General features: G+C 40.2%; 3 protein-coding genes across 5 annotated transcripts in view; 2 read left to right on the forward strand and 1 right to left on the reverse strand.

The window, feature by feature from the left end:
- Positions 1 to 1,283: 1,283 nt before the first annotated feature.
- LOC306776041 (phosphatidylinositol 3-kinase regulatory subunit gamma-like) lies at positions 1,284 to 9,109 on the forward strand (the record flags this gene model as incomplete). The annotated part of the gene is made up of 11 exons (XM_079266626.1): positions 1,284 to 1,556; positions 3,199 to 3,339; positions 3,805 to 3,910; positions 4,102 to 4,200; positions 5,353 to 5,533; positions 5,915 to 6,037; positions 6,195 to 6,337; positions 6,517 to 6,693; positions 7,963 to 8,034; positions 8,549 to 8,710; positions 8,920 to 9,109. Exons 1-11 carry the CDS (start codon positions 1,295 to 1,297, stop codon positions 9,107 to 9,109), a joined length of 1,656 nt encoding a protein of 551 aa, XP_079122752.1. The 5' UTR covers positions 1,284 to 1,294.
- An 8,556-nt stretch (positions 9,110 to 17,665) lies between these two features.
- On the forward strand, positions 17,666 to 22,854 carry LOC306776042 (gamma-interferon-inducible lysosomal thiol reductase-like; the record flags this gene model as incomplete). Its single annotated transcript, XM_079266627.1, has 8 exons — positions 17,666 to 17,755; positions 18,908 to 19,096; positions 19,176 to 19,247; positions 19,342 to 19,419; positions 19,837 to 19,989; positions 20,602 to 20,670; positions 20,939 to 21,009; positions 22,812 to 22,854. The coding sequence occupies 8 exons, from the start codon at positions 17,666 to 17,668 to the stop codon at positions 22,852 to 22,854; spliced, it is 765 nt and encodes a 254-aa protein (XP_079122753.1).
- A 1,323-nt stretch (positions 22,855 to 24,177) lies between these two features.
- The window catches only part of LOC306776782 (3',5'-cyclic-AMP phosphodiesterase 4C-like), a 42,332-nt gene continuing 38,986 nt past the window's right edge, over positions 24,178 to 27,523 (reverse strand). For all 3 annotated transcript variants that reach the window (XM_079267602.1, XM_079267604.1, XM_079267603.1), the window contains 3 exons: positions 27,351 to 27,473; positions 26,487 to 26,669; positions 24,178 to 25,675 (listed from right to left, as the gene is read on the reverse strand). In XM_079267602.1, coding sequence (XP_079123728.1) covers positions 25,121 to 25,675; positions 26,487 to 26,669; positions 27,351 to 27,473 — 861 coding nt within the window. In that variant the 3' untranslated portion in view covers positions 24,178 to 25,120. The remainder of the gene's footprint in view (positions 25,676 to 26,486; positions 26,670 to 27,350; positions 27,474 to 27,523) is intronic.

Below are 27,523 nucleotides of genomic sequence, written 5' to 3' on the forward strand. Positions count from 1 at the left end.
TCATTAAAATCTATTTTGATGACAATCAAGTTACAGTCATTTTACTCTTGTAGCACAGATGATCTCACATCTCTCGTCACATTGTAAAGGGTATAGGAGGGTAATAAACTGCTGACTAATCCCAGATGCTTGGGAAAGGAACAGGCTTTAGTCACAGTCCTTTGAACATACTATGTTATGGATTACATGATATAAAACTGCAGTCATTATATCAAAAATTCTAAATGCCGACTTCCTAAAAAGAAAATCCCACGACATCCCAAAAGGCGATATCCAATACTCTCTTGTTTATTCTCTGTAACATATAATCTGCTTAAATATGTTTCCAGTCCACATTTATTGGCAGCATTTCCCACACAGGTCTGATACAGCCAGATGTTTGAATGGATACAAGATCCAGTACAAACGTTACGGAAAAATGTCTGAAAGTTGACAAATTTAAGCCTCACAATGATGGTGTTAACACCTATCAGATAACTACGGGGTTGAACATTTCAATGCATTAACATGTCAGTAACAGCAATGATTGACTTTTTCTTAACCTGTTTTGCAGGAAGCCCCTATAAGTACTCCAAGTATGCCAGCGATTCAATTTAAAAATGACTGAGCATGAACGCACCGGGCAGCAAGTCTGAAACATGAAGCTGTAACAAGTTAGTGTTTAGCCGCCCAAAATATCAAATAGGGGACAGATTTGTGATACAGTGCAGATTATTAAACCATTATTCGGCCAGATGTTTGCATGCAAAAAGGCTAATTTTCCCAATTCTCAGTACTGATTTTATTTGTGTATTTTTTTGTTTTAGGTTTTCTGACATGAGACGATGCGCGAGTCCTTGGGAATAAAATCAGACAGTCGTGCTTCAGTCTGTCACTCTCCAGTGGATTTACGGCTCAATAACTAGTGTCGAGGTGCCTATGAAGCAGGCAGTCAGCTGTTCAGGAACAAACTGTGGTTGTTCTGGGTAGCTCCAAGATATGAATCCCTTTAAGCGAATGACTGTGAAGCAGAACAGAGAAAACTCCCGCTGAGTACATTCAAGTGAAAACACAATGGCACAATGTCATCGCTCTGCTCTGTGATGAAGTTCAACCGGGGATTCAGGCTGAGAAAAATGCTCTACCTCCACAACACAGGGCAGCCTTGAACTCTGCACCGTCACTCTCTCTATCCTCAGCCATGAGTGTAACTGAAAGCTGATAGTATGTGATCAACAGCGCCGTGGCACCCAACATCCTGCTGCTTCTCCAACTCAACAAAACCTAGCGGGAATATTCAGTCTGTGTTGCGAAAATGGCAGAAGAGGGTTTCCAGCTCAGAGCGCTAAACTGTGCCGAGGACAATGAGCTCCAGCAAGCAGACTTCCCGACGTCATCGCTAGCATCCCTCCATCTCAGGGACGAAGCCGTGGTCATCAACGAGAGCACCAACCATATGGGGGATAATGCCGAGCCTCATTCTGTAGTTTCTGTAACGTCATCACCGCTTAACCAACCTCAACAGCAGACCGACGCATCCGGGGCTACTAGGCCTGAGCCTTCACCAGCAGTTCAAGGTAAGATTTGGTGCTATACTAAGCATTTTTACACAGCAATAATGATAGAATTCTTACAATAGTAATTATGATGCATTTGAAGAATCACAGTAAACGGATGAGAAAATCATGCAGAACCAATCTCATAACAAAGATGTTAAAAATGTCTTCTGATCGTTTTTAGTTAAACAAAGCAGAACGTTGTCAATCAAACGTCTGCTGCATTTAATGAGACATCAGAAAGTGTTGAGATATTCCTGTCAGTAGGACGAAGTACATTTATCTGATGTCAGTTTGTGTCATCCGTGTTGATATGCGCAACCGTTACTCCACTGGGTGACAGTAACATTGACAGTAATTATATTGCAACCTTAAGATCGATGATCGATGGCTATCACACATTCACAACAGAGTAGAAAAGTGAAGTTCTCTCAGTTATCCAGGGCTCAGGGAGTAGAAGCCACATTCACCTTTTCTGGCTTTGGGAGTCGTGCCAAGGCCTGGATGGGCATGAAATATTAAATGGGCGGGTATGAATTATATGTTTTTTTAATGCAATACAGTGAAGGCGTAAGGCTGTGTACATACAAACTAGAGGAGAAACACCAAAGAAGCTTTGCAGTAAGAAACATCTAATTGATGCCAAATTAAACCTTGTAGAACTCGGTTACATTCAGCAGTTAGAATCACTTCACTTTGTAATATTGGCTCAGCTTTGAATAAATTCAACAAATATTGACATATTGACCGTTTTCTTTTAGCAAACAGTCCAAAAGCTAAATATTTGCTAAATTTACTTCAACAATAAATTAAATTGAAACCTCTTTGATTAGAAAATTATCAAAATTGCTTATCAATTTGATCCTTTCAGCTCGAGTAAACAAGAATTTGGCAAACCCCAAGAGAAATTTGAGCAGCTAGGATCACATGGTTTCAAAGACTTAGTGATGTGAAGGATTCTTATATTCAAGTTTCATTACACGCAGAGCTTTTGTTAGCTTTCTACACCAGACAGAGCTTCACTGTTTGTAGGCCCTGGGTTAATGAGTTTACGCACTTTCTAATTTTACTACAGCATGTGTGATTCCTCCAACATACAGCTCTATTTGCAGCAGAAATGTAATGCATCTTCAGACATACCATCACAAGTGCTGAAGGGATGATTTACATCCACTGCTAACCGCACGCCCCTCACATACTAGTAAACACAAACAATTCACACATACATGAAATGCCTGACAGACAGATTCTCACCTTCCCCTGCTGTCCTACTACCACACACACACACACACACACAGCAGAACATCAACAGCTCCAGTCCTTCATGCCCATGGCATCTCGCTGCAGACAGCTGTTGTTTGTTAGGCAAGGCGAGGCAAAGCGAGGCGAGGTCGAGCCCTAGCAGAGTCTGGCTGTTGAGTCTGAGTGTTGAGGAGTGCCCGTCCTGGTATTTTAGGCAGTCAGACAGTGTCACCTGTCAGCAGACTAGTCTGGACAAACTCTCCCACATGGTGCAAGACCAAGCAACACAACGATATCTCCCTCTGCAGTCAGTGGGCCAGCAGTGTGTGCTGAACCACCACAAAGTGCAGATAGCCACACTCAGATCAGCCTCAACTGACATCAGCAGTAACACTGGGTCGTTGTGTGGTTGATGTTGCAGAGTTCTTGGAGCCTGAGATGGGCCAAAACGACGGCGAGCCTCACTCTCGCAACCCGACAGCGTTCCTGCAGGACTTTTCCTCCCCCGTCGATCATGTTGACGCGTTTGCTGCACTGAGAGCCAACATTGTCAAGGAAGGAGGTAATCTCAAGCATCTCTTTGTTCCGCTTGTTAGAAGTGTAACAGATCTGTTGTAGCTTGTCTAAAATAAGGGAAACCATACAACATAGCTCAAACTGTTTATCTAATGCCTCTCCTGTTTTGAAATTTAGTAAGTTTTAAAATCACGACAGAAGTTTACCTGCTGTTGATCGAAAAGAAAGAGATTGTTTTATAATCAGTGAAAAGGGACAAAAGGACGAGGACTATGATGGATTACCTTTTATAGAAGTAGTTGTTTGTACTTAGTCTTTAAACCACATTTAGGCTCGATGTCTCCAGCAATCCAGATTTAATAATAATAATAATAATAATAATAATAATATGACCTTTATTTAAAATCAAAGAATACTTGGTAACCTGCTTTTGGTTAAGAACTATTTTACAATTTTTGTCTTTGCTATTTTGTATTTAAGCAAACGTTGTTTTTTTTGCCTTTGTGGTCAGAACGTCAATCCAAGAACAACATAACCAAAGCAATGGCAGCATGTGACTCCAGCTCTGATGACAACCATCTGTCGGATGCAGAGTGGTACTGGGGAAATACCTCGAGGTATTTCATATTTCCATATGGCATGTTGATGATTTGATGTATGACCTGCTAATATAACACAGAACATTAATCTGTTTTGTTTACAATATCTAAACGTTGAAGCTGTTAAAACCAACTTTGTTGGCACGTCGTTATCTGAAAACTCCAACATGAACAGTTTGAAACCTTCGTGCCCTTTTGTGGTTGTCCAGAGAGGAAGTAAATGCGATGATGAGAAACACTCCTGATGGCACGTTCCTGGTCCGAGATGCTTCCAGTAAGGTTAAGGGGGAATACACTCTCACAATAAGGTAACTACTTTTAACTTCTTGTGTTGTGAGCACATGCAGAAATCACATTTCAACAACTGGTTAAAGGCTCTGCATGTGTAATAAAGTATTTGAGCTGCTAATAATATAGTTATTATCAGTACTCTGTATCTCATGGAAAGGCTATGTTCTCACCAAATGAAAAACATGGAGTCAGAGGTCAGTTATTACTTCCTGGTTTCAAAGTCTAACTTTAGTTTTACCGGTTTATACTGTAACTTTATACAGTTCTGTTTCTGTTTAGTTGAATCACGAGGGACTAGGTTTCAGTTATAAAGCTTTGTTGATTAGAGCTTGGCGCAGACTCCAGCAGTCAAAAACATAACACCTGTTTTACACGTCTAGTCATTCGTCTCACATCTGTCTCACAGAACAGACACTCCAACTTTGATAAATGCCGTCTACACCGTCTTTACATTTTTGAGAGATCCAGGTAAAGGGTCTGTACAGGACAATGCATTCATACTCTATAGACTGCTTTCTGCTTTACAGTAAATATATCTTGCACTAGCAACATCTGTGCCAAGCTTTGCGGCCTCATGACATTTTTGAAGAAAACATATCAGGCATGTGACATTTCCACTTCAACTTTAACTTAAAAGAAACCAGAATATTTGCAAAGCAACTACCAAATATTGATTTGTTATAGCTACCTTGCATCACCATGAGATGTTTGATTTGATTTGATTGGGGAGGTGGTTGAAGAGAGTTGAAAACAGAATATGAAAAAGTGTTAAGAGATGTATACAATAACACTGAAGTCTGAAAATTTACAAAATGGTCCTTTTAAAATAGAAAAAGACCATTACAGAAAATTAAGATTTGTCTTTCACTAGAATCGGCCTAAAAAGGCAACAGTGATTTCACACCTGGGTTTGGTCAACCTTTTCAGTATAACTTGTAAGTTCCCAGTAAGAGCGGCAGGCTCTGGGACAAATGTTAAGTAGTGGCCAAACGGTGGAATTACAATTTAGGTCCTAAAAGTGGTGAAATCCAACAATAGCCAAAGACAGAATTATTTTCCTTCCTCTGTTCCTCTGGTCGCAAGAGATAATAAAACGTTATCAACAACTTTCTAGTGATGCTTCTCTCTGCATTGGCAGCTTTGTGCGAGTTATGCTTTGACTTTTGTAGGAAAGGTGGCTCCAGCAGACTGATAAAGATCTTCCATCATGAGGGGAAGTACGGCTTTTCTGAGCCACTGGCCTTTGCCTCTGTGGTGGACCTGATCCAGTATTTCCAGAATCAGTCTCTGGCCCAGTACAACTCTAAACTGGACACCCAGCTACTCTATCCCATCACCAGATACCAGCAGGTGGGTTGACGAGGCCTTGAGCTCTCAATGTGTGCCTCCTTATGTTACAACTTTATAATTACTAAATATCAAAACCTAAACCTTTTCAGCATCATTTATCGTAGAGGTTTATTGTTATGATTGTATTTGAAACTATTTAGGCCTATATGTGATTTTGGCAGCATCAGAGCGAGTAACAAGGATCATGAATAATGAGTTGATTTCAAGGATGCTTTTAAATGTCTACATTTTAGTAATATGCCCCAAACCTTCTGTAATGTTCAGATCAGATTAAATGAATCACAGGAGCTTTAACAATGAACTTGGTCCTTGACATATTTCAACATCTTCTGGTATCTTCCTAAATATCTGAATCTATCTAAACATTCTCGTCTGTAGCAGCAGATTGCGATTGACGTTGACATTGGTGCAGTTGGAGAACAGCTGAGGATATTTCAGGATCAATACAAAGAGAAGAGCAAAGAATATGATCGTCTGTTTGAGAAGTTTAACCAAACCTCTCAGGTACAACAGTATCCTAATCATTAAGATCAGTCGTTTTTATTGGTTAAAAGCAAAATCTTTAAGTAAATATTGTTACTTCTAAATGCTTTACCACAACTGAGTCTGACTGTAAGGCCTTGAAAGTAAAAGTAAAGATTTGTTGCCTTTCCTCCCTCAGGAGCTGCAGAGCAAGCGGACAGCCATAGAGGCTTTCAGTGAAATCATTCGGATCTTTGAGGAGGAGTGTGAAACACAAGAGCGCTACAGCAAAGAATACATCGACATGTTCCTCACGTTAGACAGCAGCACACAGTCGGACAAGTAGGCTTCAAAATACCAAACCCTCATTTCCAATTTTGTTGTATTCTGTTTGACTTCTTTTCAAAATCTAAAAGAAAAAAGGTACTCACTGCTGGCCATGCCCACAGCAAACCAGCAGACTCTGAATTGTTAACTGAAGTTGTTCCATCTCCTCCTCCTCCTCCTCCTCCTCCTCCTAGGATTCAAAACAATTCAGATGAGCTGCAGTCGAGGGTGGAGGAGATCCACAACAGCAAAAAGAAGTTGGAGGAGGAGCTGAGGAGGAAGGCGTTGGCTCACATGGAGGTCGACAAGAAAATGGACACCCTGAAGCCCGACCTGGTGCAGCTCAGGAAGATCAGAGATCAATACCTGCTGTAAATATAACCCTTCAGCACCTCTTCTTCTACATCTGTGCTAGGGCTGTCAACAAATCTTCTAAATATTAATATATATTTGAATAGTAAAAAGAAAAGAAGAAAAACAGACATTTTAATTTGAAAGTTAATATTAGATTGTGACAAAAAGCAGCAGTACCGAGGCCGTCTACCACGTGCACACCACGTGACAGGAGTCACAAGACGCCTACTTCTGAAACAAAAGAACACGTTTTATGTTGTGATATTTACTGGAAATTACAAATAATATAGCCAACAGCAAGTAGGGTAATTTCCTGCGATCTCCCTTCAGCCAGCTGACACCTTATTAAGGTTTTGGTCGTGAGATGGGGAGATGTCGTGCCGATAACTCCTCATTCCAACTTCAGCTCAAAATGGCGCACTGCGCAGTGCAACATCACCAACAGCCAGTTAGGACACGATGCCATGTACATAAAGGTGCAAGGTGCAAGGGTCAAGAAAAAATATTCAACCGTCATTCTTCGATCATTTTGTCAGCCTAGTCTGTACAGATTAACACAGATGTGGTACCTTGAACCTTTTTTCATTCAAATATATCTCAAGGACATGAAAAGCACGAACAAGGCAAAAAAAGGAGAAAGCGTTCAGATGCACTGCAGAGCAAGAGGGGGCAGCAACCGCAAGATGACTGTATTGTTAGAATAGATTAGGTGTTGGTGATAGTGACCACGCTCTCTTGGATGTACTGTATCACGCAGCAATAGCTCACTACTGTCTGCTTATCAGGTGACCCCCACATGGGGTCCCAAAGCCCGGGGCACATCAGATGTGTCGACATGATTCTTAATTAGTCTAATAATTATAATGAGATGAAATCTATCTGATTGATGGCTGATTTTTAGTTTAGTTCAAAACAGAGGGTCACATACCAGTGACACAGCTGAGAGTTGTAAACATAGAAAAACCAATCAGCTGTTCTCACTCATGTAGCCACAGCTGTGAATGTCCAGTATGCTCAGCACAATGCTGCCTGATGGGAAGACTCTTCAATTCAAATGAGCAGATGTGTGCTGCTAAGGTGTGTGCTGCTGAGGCTTTGTGAATGACAAAATGACACACTCAGCGCCGTGTCTTCATACAGACTGGTGCCGCAACTTTGCAACAAACAAAGCAAAACTCAAGGGCTGCTGTTATTATGCATTTTTAACGCGTCTCGTTAGAAAAACCTTCATCATATGTCATAATATGGCTTCTTCTTTTTTTTACTGTGTTTTCTCCATGTTTCAGCTGGCTCACCCAGCAAGGCACTAGACCGAGCCAGATAAATGATTGGCTGGGTATCAGGAATGAAGAAGAAGAGTGAGTATCCTCATTTAACCTGGTCAACTGAGCCTCATTTAAAAAACAATTTAAACAGAAAAGTGTAGAATGTACAAGAATATATTTTACTATTTCTATTTGTTATGATCTACTTCACCTCACTAGAATCTGAAACATGCTTCTATGTGTGCAGATCTTGAAACTGTCCCATGTAAACATCACTGCCATGTAGAGATAGATTATGGCAGCGAAGGATGTATGCAGTATAACAGCCCTATATTATATTACTTCAAATTTAATGGGCATAAATGCAATAAAACACAAGCTAAAGAAGTTTTTTTCACTAGCTAACCTATGCAACTCACTGTGCCAGTTTATTTGACAATTTCTTCTGTTGGTGTGATGAATTAGCAGAGAGCAAAGTGGCAAGAAAACAGGTTCCTCATATTTGTTAGAAGGCATCAGATAAGGGCTAATTATTGGAACTATTTTTTGAGAACAGTATGCTTTAAAATACATATTTCCTTAAAACCACCTCCCCGTCATCCTTTAGCCCGTACACTCTGGCAGATGACACCGACCAGGAGGAGAGGAGCTGGTATGTTGGTGGTATGAGACGAAAGGAGGCAGAAGAGCTGCTGAGAGGGAGGAGGGACGGGACCTTCCTCATCAGAGACAGCCAGACTCAGAGAGGCTCCTTTGCCTGCTCTGTTGTGTGAGTACCAGCACATGTGCATCTATCGGGCATGTACAAAATAAATAGAAATCACACAATTTTGCCCGTCTAATCTTAATGGATCATACATTTTTAACAAAAGTGGGTCCAGTGCAGATTAAACTCGTGACCTAAGCTGCATTGGATCCAAAAATCAAAACCGCCCTAACACATTCATATCATTATTATATGCGTTTTGTCTCATGCAGTGTGGACGGGGATGTGAAGCATTGTGTGATCTACAGAACAACCACAGGGTACGGCTTTGCTGAGCCCTTCAACCAGTACCCATCGCTGAGAGAGCTGGTCCTCCACTACCGACACACATCTCTGATCCAACACAACCAGCAGCTGAATGTAACGCTGGCCTGGCCCGCTCTCAGCCAGCAGCCCAGCTGAGACACACCAGCATGCCACCCTGATGGCACTTTCCCCCAAAGCTTCATTATTTCCACCACGGATGCACCAACATGGACACTGTTGCCAGGCTCTAACAAAGTATACGTCACTCAGATCTAAAAATCCCACCCTGGTAAGATGTCACAGCAGACAAAAAAACATTACTGAACAACAGTCACATGGAACAGATTTTCTCCTGTAGTTTTGAGGCTGATTAGTTGATTGTCAACTTTGTGTACAACGGTTGCATATTGACTGCAGCTCTGTGCTAAGCTAGCCAATTTCTCTTTTTAAAGCTATTATTCCTAACACTAGAAATCCCATCTGCTCGCCATCTGCACATACAGATTGGGAAAAAAAAACACAATTGGGATTAAGTACTTAGCTGAATTCAACATTGAACTAAATATTTGTAGCAGTACTGAAGTAGTACTGAAATACTGCTTCCATGTGATCACAGTACTGGTGTCAGCCAGTCTCCCAAACTGGCGCTGGGACTGGCACTAAAGTGGAAGTATCAAAGTTAAAAACTCTTAACAGTGCAGTGGTTTATAATGGCAATATAAGGGTACCACATGATACCACTGTCTAGCTGTCAGAATACTTTCTATAAGTACACAATCAAAGCAGACAGATATCATTTGGCTTGCTGGAGAAATTGACTGAAGTTATCCACCAATCCAGACACTAAATACTTCAGTTTTTTTCTGAAAGTAAAGCACAAGAAATCATGAATACTTAAAAAAAAAGCAAATATTAAGTTTCATATAGAATTCAAGTCATGGTGTGAATCAGCCATCATCCCTCCACAGTACATATCTTAACTCTTTATAATCAGTGCAGTTGCAGTGTTTAAGGTGCTTCTTGGAAACTGAGCTCAGGATGGAACTCTGCACTACCATGCCCATGTGCATTATGGGTAGTGTACATATAGAAACTGAGGTGACACACAAGCACTTTATCCAAACAAGACAACCAGAACACACATAAGCACAGAAATGAGCGTTGCAGATTTGTGAGACACTCATTTCACATATTGATGTTGCTGGTTGGAAAAGAAATCGTTTATTTAAGTCAAATATAAAAGTTATTTTCTTATTGTCATCTTCATTCTGCACTTTTCCACAATATCTTCCGGACATTACAAATAGAAAGAAATAGCTGTGCATGGGGGACCTCTGTGGTGTATTTATACTTTATAGCCCCTATGTGTGCAACATTTGTTGTCATTATAGCGATTCAATTATTGACAGATGAAGATTTGTGTTCACAGCAAAATGAGACAATCAAACTTAAGTTCTTGTAATCTGTAAATGTGTCTGTTTAACACTTTAACGTGTTAGTTATATTATATGAGCGGGTATTAACTGTGAGGCAGCAGACATGAGGCACAGGAAAACAAAGAAAGCATTTCTGTGTGTGGTGTACGTGCCCATTTTTGAATACCAACCCAATAAGCAGAGTTACTTAGGCATATGGGCAATCATACTGCTTCAGATTAACCTTTAATTAATCAGACAGCTGTATTTAAAGCTCTATATTTTTCTGAGGATTTAGCTGGAGTTGGTGATCCAGGAGCTTTGACAAGTCCCTGGATGTGGTGGAGTGTTAATACACAGGCCTTTTAGATTTCGGGTTGAAAAGTGTCCTTAAGTGTTCCTGTTGCAGCCATCCTGTTTCCTTTGTGTTACTCTCAGGAGAGATGTCTTGTCCCCTGCACGAGTATGACGTTGGGTGGAAACAGCAAGGTTCTGATGAACCAAACACTGAGGTTGTGTCGAGCTGGATACAAGGCTTCAATAGCACAAATACTCTGGAGTACCCTCAAGGAGGGTCTTATTATCAAAGTTAATTACTATCCCTGTTATAGAATCATATTGAAATCATGATATTTAGTAGGGCTGGGTATCAGTACTCAATACCTTTAAAAAGGTGTCGACCGAAATAACCAAGAACCAAGTATCGAAAGTTCTCGTGTCAAACAATATCTGCCATCGATCCTTTTTGTGCCCAGATCTAGAAAAAAACGATGATTGTTTGTTTTGCTCGCAGCCAATCACAACGAGCGTTCTTCTATTTAATGCAACGTGCGATTGGCCCGTGTGACAATCTATACTGCCTAACAGTTTCCACCTGAGAACTGAAACCCTGCAGGGCTTCCTCAACGACGTGGTCTTGCCGCTATGGGTCGGGGGACGGCGTGATGAGCGTTAAACGCTGTATGAGCGCTGTTCAGTGCCGCATCCATTACCTACCAGATGATAGCATGATGGGTATCAAATGAAGTACCGGTACTCTGTTGGTATCCGTATCACTTTCAGGGTACTGGTATTGGCATAGACATTTTTTAAACAATACCCAGCCCCAATACTTAACTATTTTGTAACAGTGATTGTCAAACAGACCAGCTGTGGATCAAATATAGTATATTACGATCAAATGTGACTAAATTATGATGTTGAAATTCACTCGTTTGATAAATGTTGGAATACAGCAGCAGAACATATCTGAATATCTGATGAAAGTTGTTAACATTTCAGGCCTATCCTGGTCCCTGTGGCCCGAGGGTTAGGTAACAGGGACTCCTCTGGTAGTGCACTGTGTGGTGCTTAGACTGACATTTCAACTATTTTTATAAGCAAAAATAGAGTCGTCATTAACGATAGTATTTTTAGTTTTGGGTGCCCATTTATGTAGTTTATTCCTGTTTGATGGGTTACTTTGAATGTGCTTCTCTCCGAGTGGTCATAAGTCAAATGCTGGTTGCAATTTGCACATTTGGAAGTTCTCAGTTTTATCCGACTGTTTATTTCCATGAAAGGAGTAGAAAAAAAATTGTGTCATATTCCTACTTCGTGGCACTAAAAAGGTGTAAACGTTTGATTTTGCATGCCATTGTTGTGGAACAGATTACCTAGGAATTATATGCATTCACGATTTATAATATGGGCATAATGGCCGGGTACGGTTTTGATACCGCTTCTGTTACTATAAATTCAACACCAGCTATAAAAGATATGTTTTGTTACCTTTCTTTGATGGGTTAGCCGTATTCTGTTTGTTTTCTGGCTTTGTCGTTGATGTAGTTTTCCCTAAATGCACCTCTCTGAGACCACCTGTCAGTCATACGGGATGAGTGATTATCATCAAAGCAAATGGAAAAGCGTTTTATGTCGGGTGCAGTCTGTTGTGCTTGTGTAGATATAGTGTTGCACAGTAGCGAAGCGGTATGCGCTACATTGCACAGGTTGTGGACAGAGCGTGCCTCAACCACTCGATGGCAGTGCAAGCAGGACCTTTAACCGGTGCAGTTACTCTGTACAGCAAAGAAGCACATTTTGAAATGTTGGTCAGCGGTTTATGCTGATTTGTGATACTCGGTGCTTATGGGCAAGCAGTAGCATACTCCTGTGAGAAAAGAGTCAAAGATTTAGGAAAAGACAACCCCGGTGCTAAGAATGTGAAACTTTGCCCTGTCGAGAGAGAGAGAGAGAGAGAGGAGAGAGGAGAGAGGAGAGAGAGATCATGGATGAGCAGCTTTTCTCATTTTAGTGACAAACTGCTCCTTGACAACCTGGTGAAAAATATAACTTAATTTCCAGAGTTGGAATTTAAATATAAAAGGATTATAAGTTACAAGTCATAAAAGTGAAATAAAAAGGTTGTCACATTGAGAATGGTTGCTCATGCTCACCCTTCTGTCCACTCATATTTATCACATAGATCCCAATTAGTATGATTGTATGCAAATACATGATGATCTGCGTCCCTTGTCAGTCATGTTGATCGTTCACTTTAAATATTTCTGCTGCAAGGAATTGTGGGACGACATTATCTCCTTTCCTCATGTGGTCCAGTGTACCCTTTGCTAAAGGAGATAAGAATCGAAGCATTTCGGCACCTTTCCTTAGCATTTAGAGAACTCGACCAGCTCTGAGATACTTCCAGGTCATTTCACTCAAATTAGGAACCTTCCAAAACAATAAGGACTATTGGACCGCAGTAAATAACAGTATCAGTGGTGTCGTGTTAAATGATAAAACTGAAGTTAAGGGACATATGGCTCACACCTGCAATCATCAGTTGGTTGAGCATTCCTCTTTATGAGCCTGGATTCCCTGCCTCACAGGATCTTCATCTTATTGAGGCTTGTTATACAGTAAACATGAATGGATGCACCTAAATTACTGTCATTACGTAAGGCATGTTGGGTGCATATCTGGCATGTAAAATCTGTCCCATGTCATTTAGGACATGTCTTTTTATTTTTGCACACTCAAAAGATTGATCAAGTGTTTAATTTAAGTCCATAACTTGAAATATAAATGTATTTAATATTGTGTATTATAAGAAAAGCAACTTAACATATTCTGGATCATTTTTGAAGCAGGAACACAGAAAAGGTGTACAGCTTATATGTGCACAAGCAAACAACAGAGACGACACCAGTTCTCTGAGCGGTTTAGATTTAAAGCACAGTGTTTGCACACAAGTATCTCATGCGAGGTGGAGATACTATGACTGTCTTCATGTACATCCACCCTGTTGCTGAAGGTGGTGGTGCTAAATATGGATAAGTTGCTGATGAGATTGATATATTGTAGCACTGATAAAGCACTGATTTGAGTTTAAAAAAATCTCTTTAATGAGCTGAACACTTAATAGTATTTAGTTATGTTAAGTCAGACTTTTTGTTTTGTAGGCGAACTGTACAAACAAAGGTTGGTCTTTCTCTCTGGTCACTGTCTCACTTTGTAACTTAACTGCGCTATCATCGTGCAGAGATTAGGAAAACACATTTCAAATAGGTGAATGCTTTGCAGGAGAATAATTGGTGTCTCATATCATAAAATGTGTCATGATGTGCTTTCAGCTGCAATCACAGTAGTCAAGTTGTGTCCACTTAATGATTCATAACCTACTATTACCTGTAGCTTTAACAACCATTACCCGGATACATTCACTGTTGTTTTCTGAATTATACACAGTTATGAAGAATACTCTTATGTTGAAAGAAAAACACCCAGACACTAGCTAACCTTGCTCAGCTAGCCTGCCGATCTTTCAACATTGCAAATGTTTATGACTAAACAAAACAATAATTATAAATATAAAATAATATATATTATAACAACAGATTTCTGCATTCTTCATGTGGCAGTTAACTAGCACATGCTCCATTAAACCTCCACCAGGGAGGTTTAAAATCAACAAGAAGTCTTCTTCCTGAGCGCCTCGTGAACGTTTACTGTATTTTGCATTCGATACAATGGATTTGTGACACACAAGATTAAATGAGCCTGACTTGTGTACGGTTAAAAAGAAGAAGATGCCCTTGTTTGTCAAGTTCTGTGCTGTAATGAAATGGAGATGGTTTCAGTGGTAACAATGCTAGCTTTAATTCTTTGAAGGGGAATGTATTTGTTGACACAGTTCCTCCTACTAAGGAATGAAGTTCATCTTGGATGTGATTTACATCAATGCCAGTGTTCAGCAACAAGGCAGGAAGTAGAGAGCCACCTGGGTAGAGAAGCTGAAGGTATCGTGTGGAAGCTGGGATAGTGGATGGGCATGTAAGATGTTTGGTTTTGAGACTGGAGAACAGAGTTTGCTACTTGTCTCAGACCAAAAACTAAAATGAGCTATTTTTTTAAAATTTAACCATGACGACAATCCTTCCCCCAACCTTAACGAAGTGGTTTTACTGGCCTTAGTTTGATCATACTGTTTTGCCCGGCACAGATATTGTAGGAAAAATGTATCAAAAACTGTCCGCACCAAATGTTCCAGAAAAGTTAGCAGTGAATGCAAATTTGAGTCTTTAGCAGAATTTGCCAAGATCAATGTTGTGTGTGATGAAACGGTTGTTATACAGAAATGTCTGTGTTTAGGGTTGTAGAGTCGAGTAAAGGAACTGGTTGTGTACTAAAGGTAGTGTAAGAGGTACAGGTGGGTTTAGTACGTGTTTAGTCAATGCGTTGGAGACAGAGTATGTATATAGTAAGTATACGGATGGTTATGTTTATGAAGGGTTTGATTTGGTTTTGGGTAAGGTTGAGAGGAAGGAGACTGTTTAGTACCTGATATTTGCTTTCACACAGAGCTCTGCTCTATATACTTTCTTCCATGCCATGAACATGGTGGAATATGTAACATTTGTACGTTTTGTTTCACTTTGTCTGTGCATATGATCAAATACCTCTACATGTCTCTGCATCACCTTCAACATAGTACTTGATGTTTCTGTAACTCTGACTTCTATTTTTCCCCCATTGTGGCTGTATGGACTTGTCTTTCTGCTGTGAGAAATACTGTTAGTGTAACTGCTTATTTAATGTATTGATTATGAAATTACATTCAGCTTTTTTGAATTAGCTTGTGTTTCATTCAGGAGTCATATCTGAAAAAAAGAGATAGTTTCAAACATTTTTTGTTGGTGTAAAACCTGACTTTACCCACTTCAGCATATCATTGTTCATGTATGCACTTTCAGATCCCAAATAAATTTGAGATGATGACGGTTTGATGAATTGTGCAAGTGTTATTCTAAGACTTAACATGTTAGAGGTGGTGTTGGATCAAAACTGCAAGCAAGATAAACAAAGTAAAAAGTACACATGAGAAATACCATTTACATTTACAACATATAAAGCAAAACACTACAAATACTTAAGACATCATGTGCTGCACCACAGTACCACATACGGTGGATTTACTGCACATTGATTTACTGTACTCTGTTGTAATAATACTCCAGGTCTCGGTTGCAAAACAGATTTCAAACTCAATGGGACTTAGCTGGTAGAATTAAATCAAAATAATCCAATACAACACGATGGTTTTCGCCATTGATTTACTGTGTATTCTATTAAACATCGTATCACCTAGATTTTAGCATTTACTGCGCATAGCCCAAATAATTGTTTAGAATATCGACTTAAGCAACTTGAAGAGCTGCAGCGCCACACACAGCATCTTAAAAACCTTTCCCACTAACAAAGAGCAATATGGGCTACAATGTGTAAACTGCAGTGTCTGAATAGTGTCAGAGAGATGACGTGTCAGAGAAATTGTATTCTTAAGGAGGATGTGCAACCTGCAGTGGTAGAGGTAGTATTTTTTACTGAATTAAAAGTAGCAATAATACAGTGAAGAAATGCCCTACACGTCCTGCATTCAGATTTACTTTAGCAAAAGTACACATATATTCAGGATAATACATTTGATATTATTGGATTATTATTGATGCCTTTATGTGTAAGCACCACTTGTGTTTTCACCAGGTAAAGGTTTAATGAGGTCATCTACACTGGTGGTAGCTTGTCCTAACCAAGAATAATAAATATATATTTTATTTTGTTCAATACATTTTGCATTGCAAACTTCAAATTGGCAAAGTAACTAGTACTAAAGTCGGTTAAATTAAGTAGTAAAAAGTCTTACCTTCAGACCTTTTCAATGCAGCATGTGCTAAAAAAGTGGAAGCCAGCCAGCCAGTTCAGACCAACATCTTGATGTCCCCCTGTCACAGAATGCAGTAAAAATCCGTTGGTGAGAAACCAATATATATTAGATAAGATGCCATCGATGTAGACTATGTACAGCAGCGTATTCCACCTGCATGGTGAGTAAATACTCCATTATTATCATGCGCTTTGTTGGGCAAGAGGCAGTGAAACTGGTCGTCAAAAGAACATTTTCATGGATGCGAGGAAACGTCCCTGACTTCCCAGACACACAGCTGCTCGCCATAATTCGAGATACCTGAATAATAACTTTGTTGAAAGCCGAAAATGATGCGTTGTCAATCGTCTGCTTACCGAGCTGCTGTCTGCCATGTTCTGGTTCCCCGGGTCCTTCTGGTCCTGGCCCGCCGGGGCGTTAACACATCCTGGTGGCTTTTTGAGCAGCCAAACTTAAATTAACGGAATGAAAGTTACTTATTTGGTTCATTTAAAAAAATGCAAACATCTGCGAGCAAACTTCTCTGAAACACGTCTCCAGTGACGCTAAAAAAACACATGTTCTTCCTCGCCTCTTGATGGGTTGCTCATAATTTTCTCCTTAAAGCTGAAACATGTTCCCGGGGTTTCCCCACATTGTAACCTAAATGTATTTTCTATTGTAGCTTGTAAAATGTAAGCACATCATCAATTGAAGGCTTTCGGAGGGACATTTGGATTGGACATTTGTGACTATTTCCTTAAAACCACACTATTTACTATTTAATTGTTCTGCTCACATGTGACCACCAGAGGGAGGCTAATCACCATAATAATACCAGTATGCGTGCTTCATGTGGAGGCTTCATCGCCTTTGCCAGTTGTTATACACTCATAATATTATGTTTTTTGTTGTGTATCATCATGCATATTTATCACTAAATACTAAGACGTCATTCTCTCACATTTAAACTTCTCTAACTAACCCTAACGTTGAACAGCCAGATATTAGTTGTTGTCGTTTTCCACCTATTCACGGAGCCAGAAGCTGGAGCTTTCCGAGGATCCCTGAAGGAAGCAGCAGTCAAGCTCACCTGGAGTTAATCAGCTGATGATGAGGCTGATTGGACGGCTCTTGAGAGGAGCAGCAGCAGCTTCAGTCACTGTGCGGACTCCTGAGATCAAACATGAAGCTGTCAAGACTGTTGGCTGTGCTGTTACTCCTCTGTATTGACCGGAGAAGCTCCGGGATGTCCCACCCTAACCAGCCTGCCGAAAATGCATATATGTATGCACATTAATAGTAAACTCAAAGAAAATATGATTTGATAATGTGGTAGCAAATAAATGAAATAAATGCTTTTATATAACTTTATTCTCAGTGGGATGTACTTTACTCATTTTTGCTTAAAACGCTGTTAATGTGTTTAGAAGTATGACGCGTTTTATACAGCGGCATTCTCTTTAAACGGCCCAATACTGAAATATTTTGTATTCTATTGTTGTTTTGCTTTCTCTCCTTTTTATCGCTTTGTTGAATTCTAGGCCTTTTGAGTTTTATTTGAGGGAAAATGTACAGCAGTCATCTCATGCGCTTATTATGTCAATATTGAATACAGTTCTGTATGTATGAGGAAAGAGTAAATTCTCTGAAAACTGATTATTTAACGCAGATGGAACCATATGATTGATGATGTTGTTCCAAACATGAAACAATCTTTGAATGTTTAAATGAGTCATGCCTCAGAAATTGAACACCAGTGGTTCCTCATGTGACTGGCGGAAGCAGCTCTGGGTCAAGTCACACAAACTCTTAATCAGTTTAAAGTTGAGTGCAAAAAACAGAACAGTTTGTTTCACTTTAAATGTGAAGTGAAACATTTACACAGACCGTGTGTATAAAATGCCCGTTGGCAGTGATGTCTTAAAAATCTTGTCACCACAAAGCTCCATTTACAATGAAATGAGGCAGAAGCTGTAGTTGTAGCTGCATTAGTGAATCTAAAGTAAATCTTTTTAGTAATGTATTCTCCTTTGTTTTTAACCTAAACAATCCATTTTCCCCTTTGATACATCTGGTCCAATCTTACTTGCACTCTTCATGACATACTAAAAAATAGTTTTAATTGTATATTTAATTACTTGCATCAGCATCTCACTTATTTCTATCCTAGAAATAGATTTATTTTTCTTTACTTTTTGCTTGAATCTAAACCTAAAAGAGCACTTCATGTTTTCACCAAATGTGTGATGCTGAGGGTTCATAAGTCTTAGCTCGCCACAACCTGTCTCTCTTTTATAAACTTAGTAAAACACATTTAATTTAATGTCAATTAATTTTTTTTTTCTCATGTAGTTTCAGAAACAGTGTATGGAGGTGAATGCTACCAGACCAAACCAGGCTGTTCCTCCAGTATCTGTCATTCTGTACTATGAGAGTTTGTGTCCGGCCTGCAGAGCCGTCATCACCCAGCAGCTCTTCCCCACCTGGACGATGCTGCAGGACATCATGACCGTCACTTTGGTCCCCTACGGGAACGCTAAGGTACACTGAGCCACGTCCTCTGTTGATAAATAAATTCATATCATCACGTGTCTACTAAAAGTTGACACGGTTCTTGTAGGAAATCCCATCACCAAATTCTCACTTCACCTGCCAGCACGGAGAGCCTGAATGCAGAGGAAACATGATTGAGGTTTGAATCATTCCTCACTGACACGGTAGCTCTGTCGCATTTTGATTAATAAAACACAACATGATGACATTAGATTGATCCATCTGTTCCTCAGGCCTGTATCATCCATTTAACGGGACACTCAGCATTTCAGATCATCTACTGCATGGAGTCAGCTGCAGCTGCCCAGCCTGTGAGTACCTACAAAATAAACTGAAGCCTTTCTCTTATTTGCACTCGAGTTAGATGTTCAGACAAGTTTTAAAAAACATGCCATTTTATTAAAATGGGATGTTTAATCAGAGATCAGCTCTGCAAAATCTAAATTGGCAATAAATCTACAATTCTAGTTTTAAAGAAAAGTTGTGAACACAAATTTGTCTTGAAGTCAAACTTTGCTTTTTTTGTTTTTTTTGCAACAAAAAATTTCCATTTAGCTCATCTGCTTCACTCCTGGATTTCCAGTCAAAACTGTTTAGGGATTTCAGGCAGTACCGACATTGTATTTATTGGTTTATTTGGTTAGGGACAGTGCACATAAAAGGTGTAAAATCCTGAGACTGTTTCTTTACTCTAACGGATGCGTGTTGTTGATGATGATCTGTCCCAGTGTCTCCAGCTGTATGCTCCCTCAGTCTCCTGGTCGAGTGTCGACTCCTGTTTGAAGGGAGGTCTGGGACGCCAGCTGATGCACGCCAACGCTGTCATGACCGGAGCGCTGCACCCGGCACACACGCACGTCCGCTGGGTCATCCTCAATGGGGTAAAACACTCTGGACTTACTACGATTGATCGATATACCAAAGTTTTACACAGACCGACAGTAATTAAAAGTTCTCCTCTTCTTGACTAAATTACACGTTTGAATTAGTTTACAGTGTTCAAAACATTGTAGTTACGACCTGAATATGAAGTCTGAGTAGGGTTACAGGTTATTCAAATTCTACTGACTCATCAGAGTAGAACTGTTTTATTGTAATCAGAAAACATTGTAGAGATCAATATTTTAAAATGAATTGTAATGTTCCATTTTATAGCACATATTGTGCAAAAGCGATGGGACCCAAAAAAGTTAGCATAGGGCTAAACCGCAGATGGAAGTTTTGGTTGTCTGAATATTGAACCCAATTCTAAATCTCATTTCAGTGAGTTGGAGATCAGACAGTGCAGGTTGACTAAGATGGAACTCTCGTCAAAATGTCCATGATATTTCGGTAAAACGATTATCTTGTGAAAGTCTCATATTCATCATGGAAATGTAGTTTAGGATTAAACTGTACACTGCTTGTGTCTAGCTGTAGTGAAGAACTCAAGCTTTGAACAACTCTTCATAATTAATGAGGACTTGAAGGATCATAAACAGTTTGTGTTTCAGGAATACACAGAGGAGAATGAGGACAAGGCGATGTCGTCTCTTTTCCACTTTGTGTGCCAACTCTACAAGGTGAGGACTGTTTTTCCTACTGTCACTCTAATTTGGGAGTTCTGTGATATTGGTGCTGGAAAATACATGTGAAGAACTTTGGTAAATCTTCTCCCAAGGTAAAAATGAAGCCTGAGAGGAAATTATTTATTAAAAATAATATCATAAATTGAGCCCATATGTGTCCATTACTGCTCAACCTAAGCTTCATCACTAAATGTCAGATTTGATCAGTATAAGTGAGTCATTGTTACCCTGTTCATGTCAGTTGTGTGTGTTGTGTCTTCAGGGGGTGGAGCCTCCAGTCTGTTCTGGAGCTCCGGTCAGACTGAACACAACAAAAACTTTAACATGCATAATGTGCCAAATAAATCAAAATCAAATCCACATGTCTTGTTTATGTGCCTCTTGGGATCAGATGTAAAAGTGGAATAAATCAGTCTTGTCTTACTGTAGTTTTTGACTGACATTCTTTCAATTTGAAGAACCTTTTTTGTTTCTATAGAGTCGTTCGAATGGAATAAAAACAACCAGTCTGAATAAATTTCCATATTATTTATTGGCATTTTCCACTTAAATCACCCTGAACTCTCAAGTCTTTTGGCTTAGAATTAGAAAATAAAACCGTTATTTTCTTTGACAAAAACATTGGAGTGGCATGTGTATACTTTTAAAGTATACTTTATTTTTAGGCTCTAGAACATTAAATCAAATGTCCTATGTTACAGTACTTTATCTTTATAGAAGTTTGCACGACACAGGCTGAGAAAACAGATGGCATGAACATTGATGGTGGCAGTATCAGTGCGACACACCAACAGAGAGCAGGGACTCTCTTGCTCGTCAATACATTTAACACTGTATAGCACGACTGTCTTCCTGTAAAGAACCACACTGCTGCGTTTTAACATGCCGCAACTCCTTTCATCACCGAACTACATTCTTGCTTCAAAATGGAAGAATTTTACAATGAAAGTATGGGCTGGGCTAACGCGACATGTCAAATCTCATCACTTCCTGTGGTACAGGAGAGCTAACAGACAGACAAAATGGTATTTAAATATAAATGATCTTATTTCTTAAAAATAAATATTTAGAATCAGAAGTTGTATAAGAGAAATAATTGACATATTTTTTAAATATTAAATGCAGTGCCAAAGTCTGTCTGAGCTTCTTTATCCATTGCAAAGTAGTAACTATTTGCAGTCAAAGTTTATATTGCACACTTAAATATTTAGAGACCTTTGATAATGAGAGCTAAAGCTTGGAAAGGAAGTTTAATGGATGATTACAGAGCAACTTTCTGTGGAAGTCCAACTAGGGAGTTCGATAGCTATAAACTCTGTGCAGCACATCGGTTTCATGTCCTGTATTGAAACATTACAATGTCCCGAGTACTAAAAAAATACCTCGTTTAAATCCAAGCTAGGATGCAGTCTTCATGATTACAAAACATGTATTTAATGTAAAACACAGGTTTCCTGTCTGGATGATGCTAAAGAAAAAAGCCGCCGAGGGTCAGAAAATATAAAACTGTCACCTGTTGTCATGGCAACCTGCCCACTAGATTTTGACATTTCTCGTGTGCAAGTATAAACTTTGGCCTATGGATAGCGCTGTAGGCGAAGTCCGTCAATAACCAGAAGATTTGATCCACACATTTCTGCTGAGGTTGACATGGTATTGTCATTGTGGAGTTTTGAGGGATTTTAACACTGTACGCTAAATAAAGTGAGTACCGGTAATCAGGAAAACACAGAAACTTGACATTTATTTCTTACATGTAGCTTGTTTTAAAGGCAAACACACTAAGAATGTGTGTGTATATAGACAGATGCAGAATATTGCTGCCGTCATTACAAATGTATACGTTTATATATTCTCAATCTTTGAGATTGATGTTTTTTTTTAAAGCCTAGAAATTAGCAGTTTTCTTGCTTTTGAGATCGAGCGACGCCGTGAGGTTTGGCATGTTAAAAACAGCATAATGGTCCTCTTACACTAAGCTCCAACCACTTCTATCACATGTAAGGCTGATCAGTAAAGCTTACTAGCTGAGTTAATGAAATACTGATAGACTGGTGTTTTCTACAATTGCCTGACCAGGAAGTGCGTCATATCTTTGTGTAGTGCTCGTTTACTTCCTGGTCTTTCTACCTCAGTGACGACGACAAACACTGCTCTAGACTGAACATGGACTCCTGAAGCTACACACACACTCAATTATCAGCTGTCTGATTAGGAAAGGGCTGCACAAAAACTAATAAACTGTCTGCTTTAAACACTGGAAACACATTTGTAAAAACTAACGCTATAAAGTCATTGACTTTGATACAATCATCAGGTTAAAATCTCTAGTGTAAAAATGTACAGCATCGTAGGCTGGCAGGTGTTTGTGTGTTTTCAACACTTGTGGTACACAGTAATCCCAGTCGAGCACTATCTGTCAGATAAGATAACCTGATGGAACACAATCTGGTTAGTTTGATCTGATTCAGCAACTTCTGATCTCTACGACAGATCCTATCGGCAGGGCAGGAAAGAAACACCACGGTGACTTACTTGGAATTATAAGATCATTTCAAATAAACAGGTCTTTCACTTGTGGCTGAAGTTAAACTTTTGTGTAATATGTTGATCAAAACTGTTCTATTAGTTGTAGAAAGGGAACAATCGGGCTCTGATTCATTTGAGGTTTCAGCGAGGAAGAGCTTTTCTCGTCAACATGAGGATATAACGACATGTCCCAATGAAAGGATAACTGGTGATATTCCATATGTTTCTTACCGTTAAACAAAGCCCATGAAAAGACATGAAAACCCACAGTGAACTGATCAAAGTATTTCTGTGAAGCAGCCAATGCCTCTGTGTCATACACCTCCATACAATAAATATTAAAAAGCCACAATGTTGCACTGAGAGACATTCTTTCATTATGAATACGTCCACTGTAGTTTGATTTAGATCAATCCCGCCTATACTTTCCTGCTGCTGTAAATACATAACTTAACAAATGTGTATTAATCCACAGCTGAAGTAGTCTAACTCCTGTGAAGAGGCACGTTTGATAAAAACTAATAATGATTAATATATTTGACAAGTTTTAAAAGATTTAAAAGTCGGAAAGTATTGAGCGATGCACTAAAAGATTTTCATGGAATTTGTTTTTAACAACAAAAATATAGAATACCACCAGAGATATCCTTAAATGAATAGTGTTCTCACATGTTTTGCCCACATCATATTAATGTCGAGGTTCAGAGATTCAGAAAGGCTTAAATCCTGGCAGGGATCATTTCAGAGAACTTCGCAGTAAGATATCACCGTTGACTTTCCTGCTCTGCCTTCTGTTCCTCGAGTCAGACGTCCTGTACGGTTTCTGTGTGATCAGTAGGCCTACAGTGGACGAAGCCCTTTGTCTGACTGAACAGAAGAGCTGAAGGGCAGAGACGGTAAAGTGCTACTGCGGACCGGAGGCACCCTGATAAAAAAACGCTTTTCAAGCACATTAACACAGACAAGACCAGCAAACGTACAACATAGAACTGTTCAATACCCCACAACAGTGACACCATTTGAAATCATCTCAGGTAAAAAAGAAAATAAGAAGCCTAAACTAATTATACAGGTGTTGTCTTTTGTACTTTCAACATGTGAGACCAGGGCCCAGTCTGCTTGAGTGTTTAATCACTGTGGTGCTACAAGCTGGTTTAAATACGTCATTTAATTGCTTCAGTTGCCAAATGTTCTATTAAAGGGCTGAATTAAATGAAAAGACACGCAGGTTTAACAAAGTCTCAGCTGTCTCTGCTTTGGAGGTAAATCAAACAGGAAAGACAGTTTGGGGTGAAAGGTCAGGTGAGGGTTACCCACTATGTCCGTGCTACATTAGATTCATGTAATCTTCATACCCTGAGGTTTAGGTCCATCAATTGTCTCTCAACTACATCCTGTATTTGGTAAAATGATTCATCTGTCACATCATTCTCAAATCAAGAAATCATACTCACTTATTCCAGCCGGACTCAGTAATTTCGTGTCCTAAATCAAAACTACGGTGCAAAATAATTTCAAGACCCTGTCAGACCACAGCGATCCTCATTCTCATGTCTGAATGTCATAAACAGTTATTTTGGAGGAAGACATTTCCTTTACCTTTTGTTCTTATCTCGCCTTGGCTCCACTCTTCTTCCCAGTTCAATTGCAGCAGTCCTTGTCAGGGACACTCTAAACTCAAGCTACAACAAAGCAGGATGGGACACAAAGTTCAATCAGGCACCCAAAGAGAGGCTGAAAGGATTCTTCTCGTTAAGATATCAAATAAAACAGAGGGGACACGTCCCTCTGTTGTCCAGAGCGGGTGTCTCCAGTGTAAAGGGACTGTAGTGATTTTACAGTGAAGGCCTGCCCTGCCTCCGTCTGTCCATATTCAGCACTCGTGTCTGTCAGGCGGGGCAGGTTGTGCTGGTTGTTACGTCCCCATACGTAGGCACGCCACCCCGTCGCCCTCCTGGCTCAGTTCTCTGTCCCTGTCAGCGCCATCCTGACCTGGGGAGGCCAGCGTCCTGGGGGGGCTCCGCACCGATAAGGCAGCCCGATTCAGGGTCCGAGACGGGTGAGGCGAAGGGGGGCGGTACCTGCTGTTGCTGCGAGGGTCTGGGGACAAAGACGGAGAGGAGGAGTCCCGGTGCTGCTCCCCACCCGACTGGGACTCCCCCTCTAAGGGGCTCTCCAGGTCAGACTCCACTTCCTCTTCATCCTCCTCTTCTTCCTCCAGAGTGAGTTCAAACTGGAACTTGTCCCCTCCTCCTGAAGGGACAGGCCCTCCTGATCCCACAGCTCCTCCTCCTGGCATCACCTCCACATGCTGCTCCTCGGGGCTGGTGGGCGACGGGCTGCGGGGGATCATGCTCTGATACCACTCCCTGTTGTCCTCCAGTGTGTCCAGGATGTCCTGGGCGTCAGGGTGCACCAAGTCTGCCCATGTCTCCCACAGAGGGTGGACAACGTAGTCGATGAAGCCCACCTAGTCATAGAAATAATATGAATAGTTCCAACAATAAACACACAGATATAAAATATGTCAAACAAAATAAGAAGACAAACTGGTGCATGAAGCTTGTCTTGTGAGGACGAAGGCTGCTAAGATGCTGTTAGGAGCTTCCAGAGGACATTTTGAATGAATATGAATGGACAGAGGGATACAGATCTACACATTACTTTATTACTTGAATCTAGTTGCCATGGTTGTGTGGCCTCTATACCACGATCTCTATAGCGGCAGGTTAAAGATTGTGTGTTGAAACATCTTCAGAGGTGCTAATATGCAAATGTACAACACCAACAAACCGAAACAACAGGCAGCAGGTTATACACAGAGTGAAATTACCCAGCATGTGCTGCTAAGGAAAGTTTTAAAACCAATGCTGAATTCCTTGAGACACACGTGTTTGGAATCAGATTTGAAGGCCCTGTAAATTAGAATTCATGTGTGTTTGCTTTCTTAACTTCAAATGAATTGAATTCAAATATATGAAACTTCTCTTGCAAAATAACAATCTGCAGTATATGAGCTATGTGTGTTCTATAATTGAATGCTTGATACCAGCAACCAATACTGATAACCTGCAATAAGTGTGACAGTGCAAAAGATAACTTTAAATTCATTCAAAACTAAGATGGACACAGTTTACTTTTAATCCTTAGATTACTAAAATGCCTTTTCTGCCTCCAGGTTCTCTGTTGTTAACCTGGAGGTTGTAAAATCATCGAAACTCTTCTGAAGTTTATTACATTTCCGCTATTATCCGACATCCCTGTGCGTCAGTGGGCGTTACCTGGTTCTTCTCTACGGAGGCGTTGTGTTTGTCACACATGGGACTGATCTCCATGCCGTTGTCCCGCTCTCGGTCTCCCTGGGTGAAGAACTCCTCCATGATGCGGTCCGTCCACTGGCGGTAAAGCTCCAGCGGTTTGGTTGGGTTGCTGAGGTCGGCACAGTGGACCATGTTCTGTAGAACCTGGAGAATAGACGCTCATTCAGACTCTGTTGGTAATGTGCCCTGTTTTCAAAAACCTCACCAACTCAGAAAAAGCAGCAGTGGTAACTTGAGAAATGTAACTAGCATTCCTTTTATTTTATAAATATATATTTTAACCCTGTCCTGATTCTGACAATACCTCAACAACACCCAGTATCGATTGGTTCAGCGCTGTACAGATGCAATGACTACTGTGTGTCCAGCAGGCAGCAGCACTTTCACACTAACTCCCCGGTTGAACGTGCAAACAGCGGATCAGTGTGTTTGTTGTGTGTGTGAAGGCTTTTGTGGAAATGTGCTGCTGCTGATGTCTGAGATGTATCTGCTTATTATTTACTGCTCGTTTTGAGTATTTTAGCAAAAAAAAAAAAGTTTGTGACTATAGCCACAGATTAATGATCCATTTCTAAACCCTGACTCAATTCCCTGGTGTTGATAACATTTGTCTTTTATTGAGACTGAAATGTAAAAGATTGTATGTGAAATATGTCATAATGATGATCAGTTTCTTACATTGTGATTGTATACTCGTTAGCAGGTGGTACAAATGTGTAATTACTGTGTCACTATAGAAAGCTATATATTTATCTTTTGTCTGCATGTATCATGTACTTATGAGTACCACATGCTACTCAGTATGTATATTCTGATCGTCCTCACCTGGATGCGGTCAGAGTAGTTGTCGAGCAGCAGGACTCCTAGACTTGTGACTTTCTTGGTCTCCACCATTGTCTTCATGTCCGCCAAGAAGTTCATGTGTTTGGACATATCTGTGGCAAGCACCTTATGAAGAGGTTCAACACATCGTCAGTCTCTCCTGTCGTCTGTGTAAT

Source organism: Melanostigma gelatinosum (assembly GCF_949748355.1).
Source record: "Melanostigma gelatinosum genome assembly, chromosome: 4".
Taxonomy (NCBI): Eukaryota; Metazoa; Chordata; class Actinopteri; order Perciformes; family Zoarcidae; genus Melanostigma; species Melanostigma gelatinosum.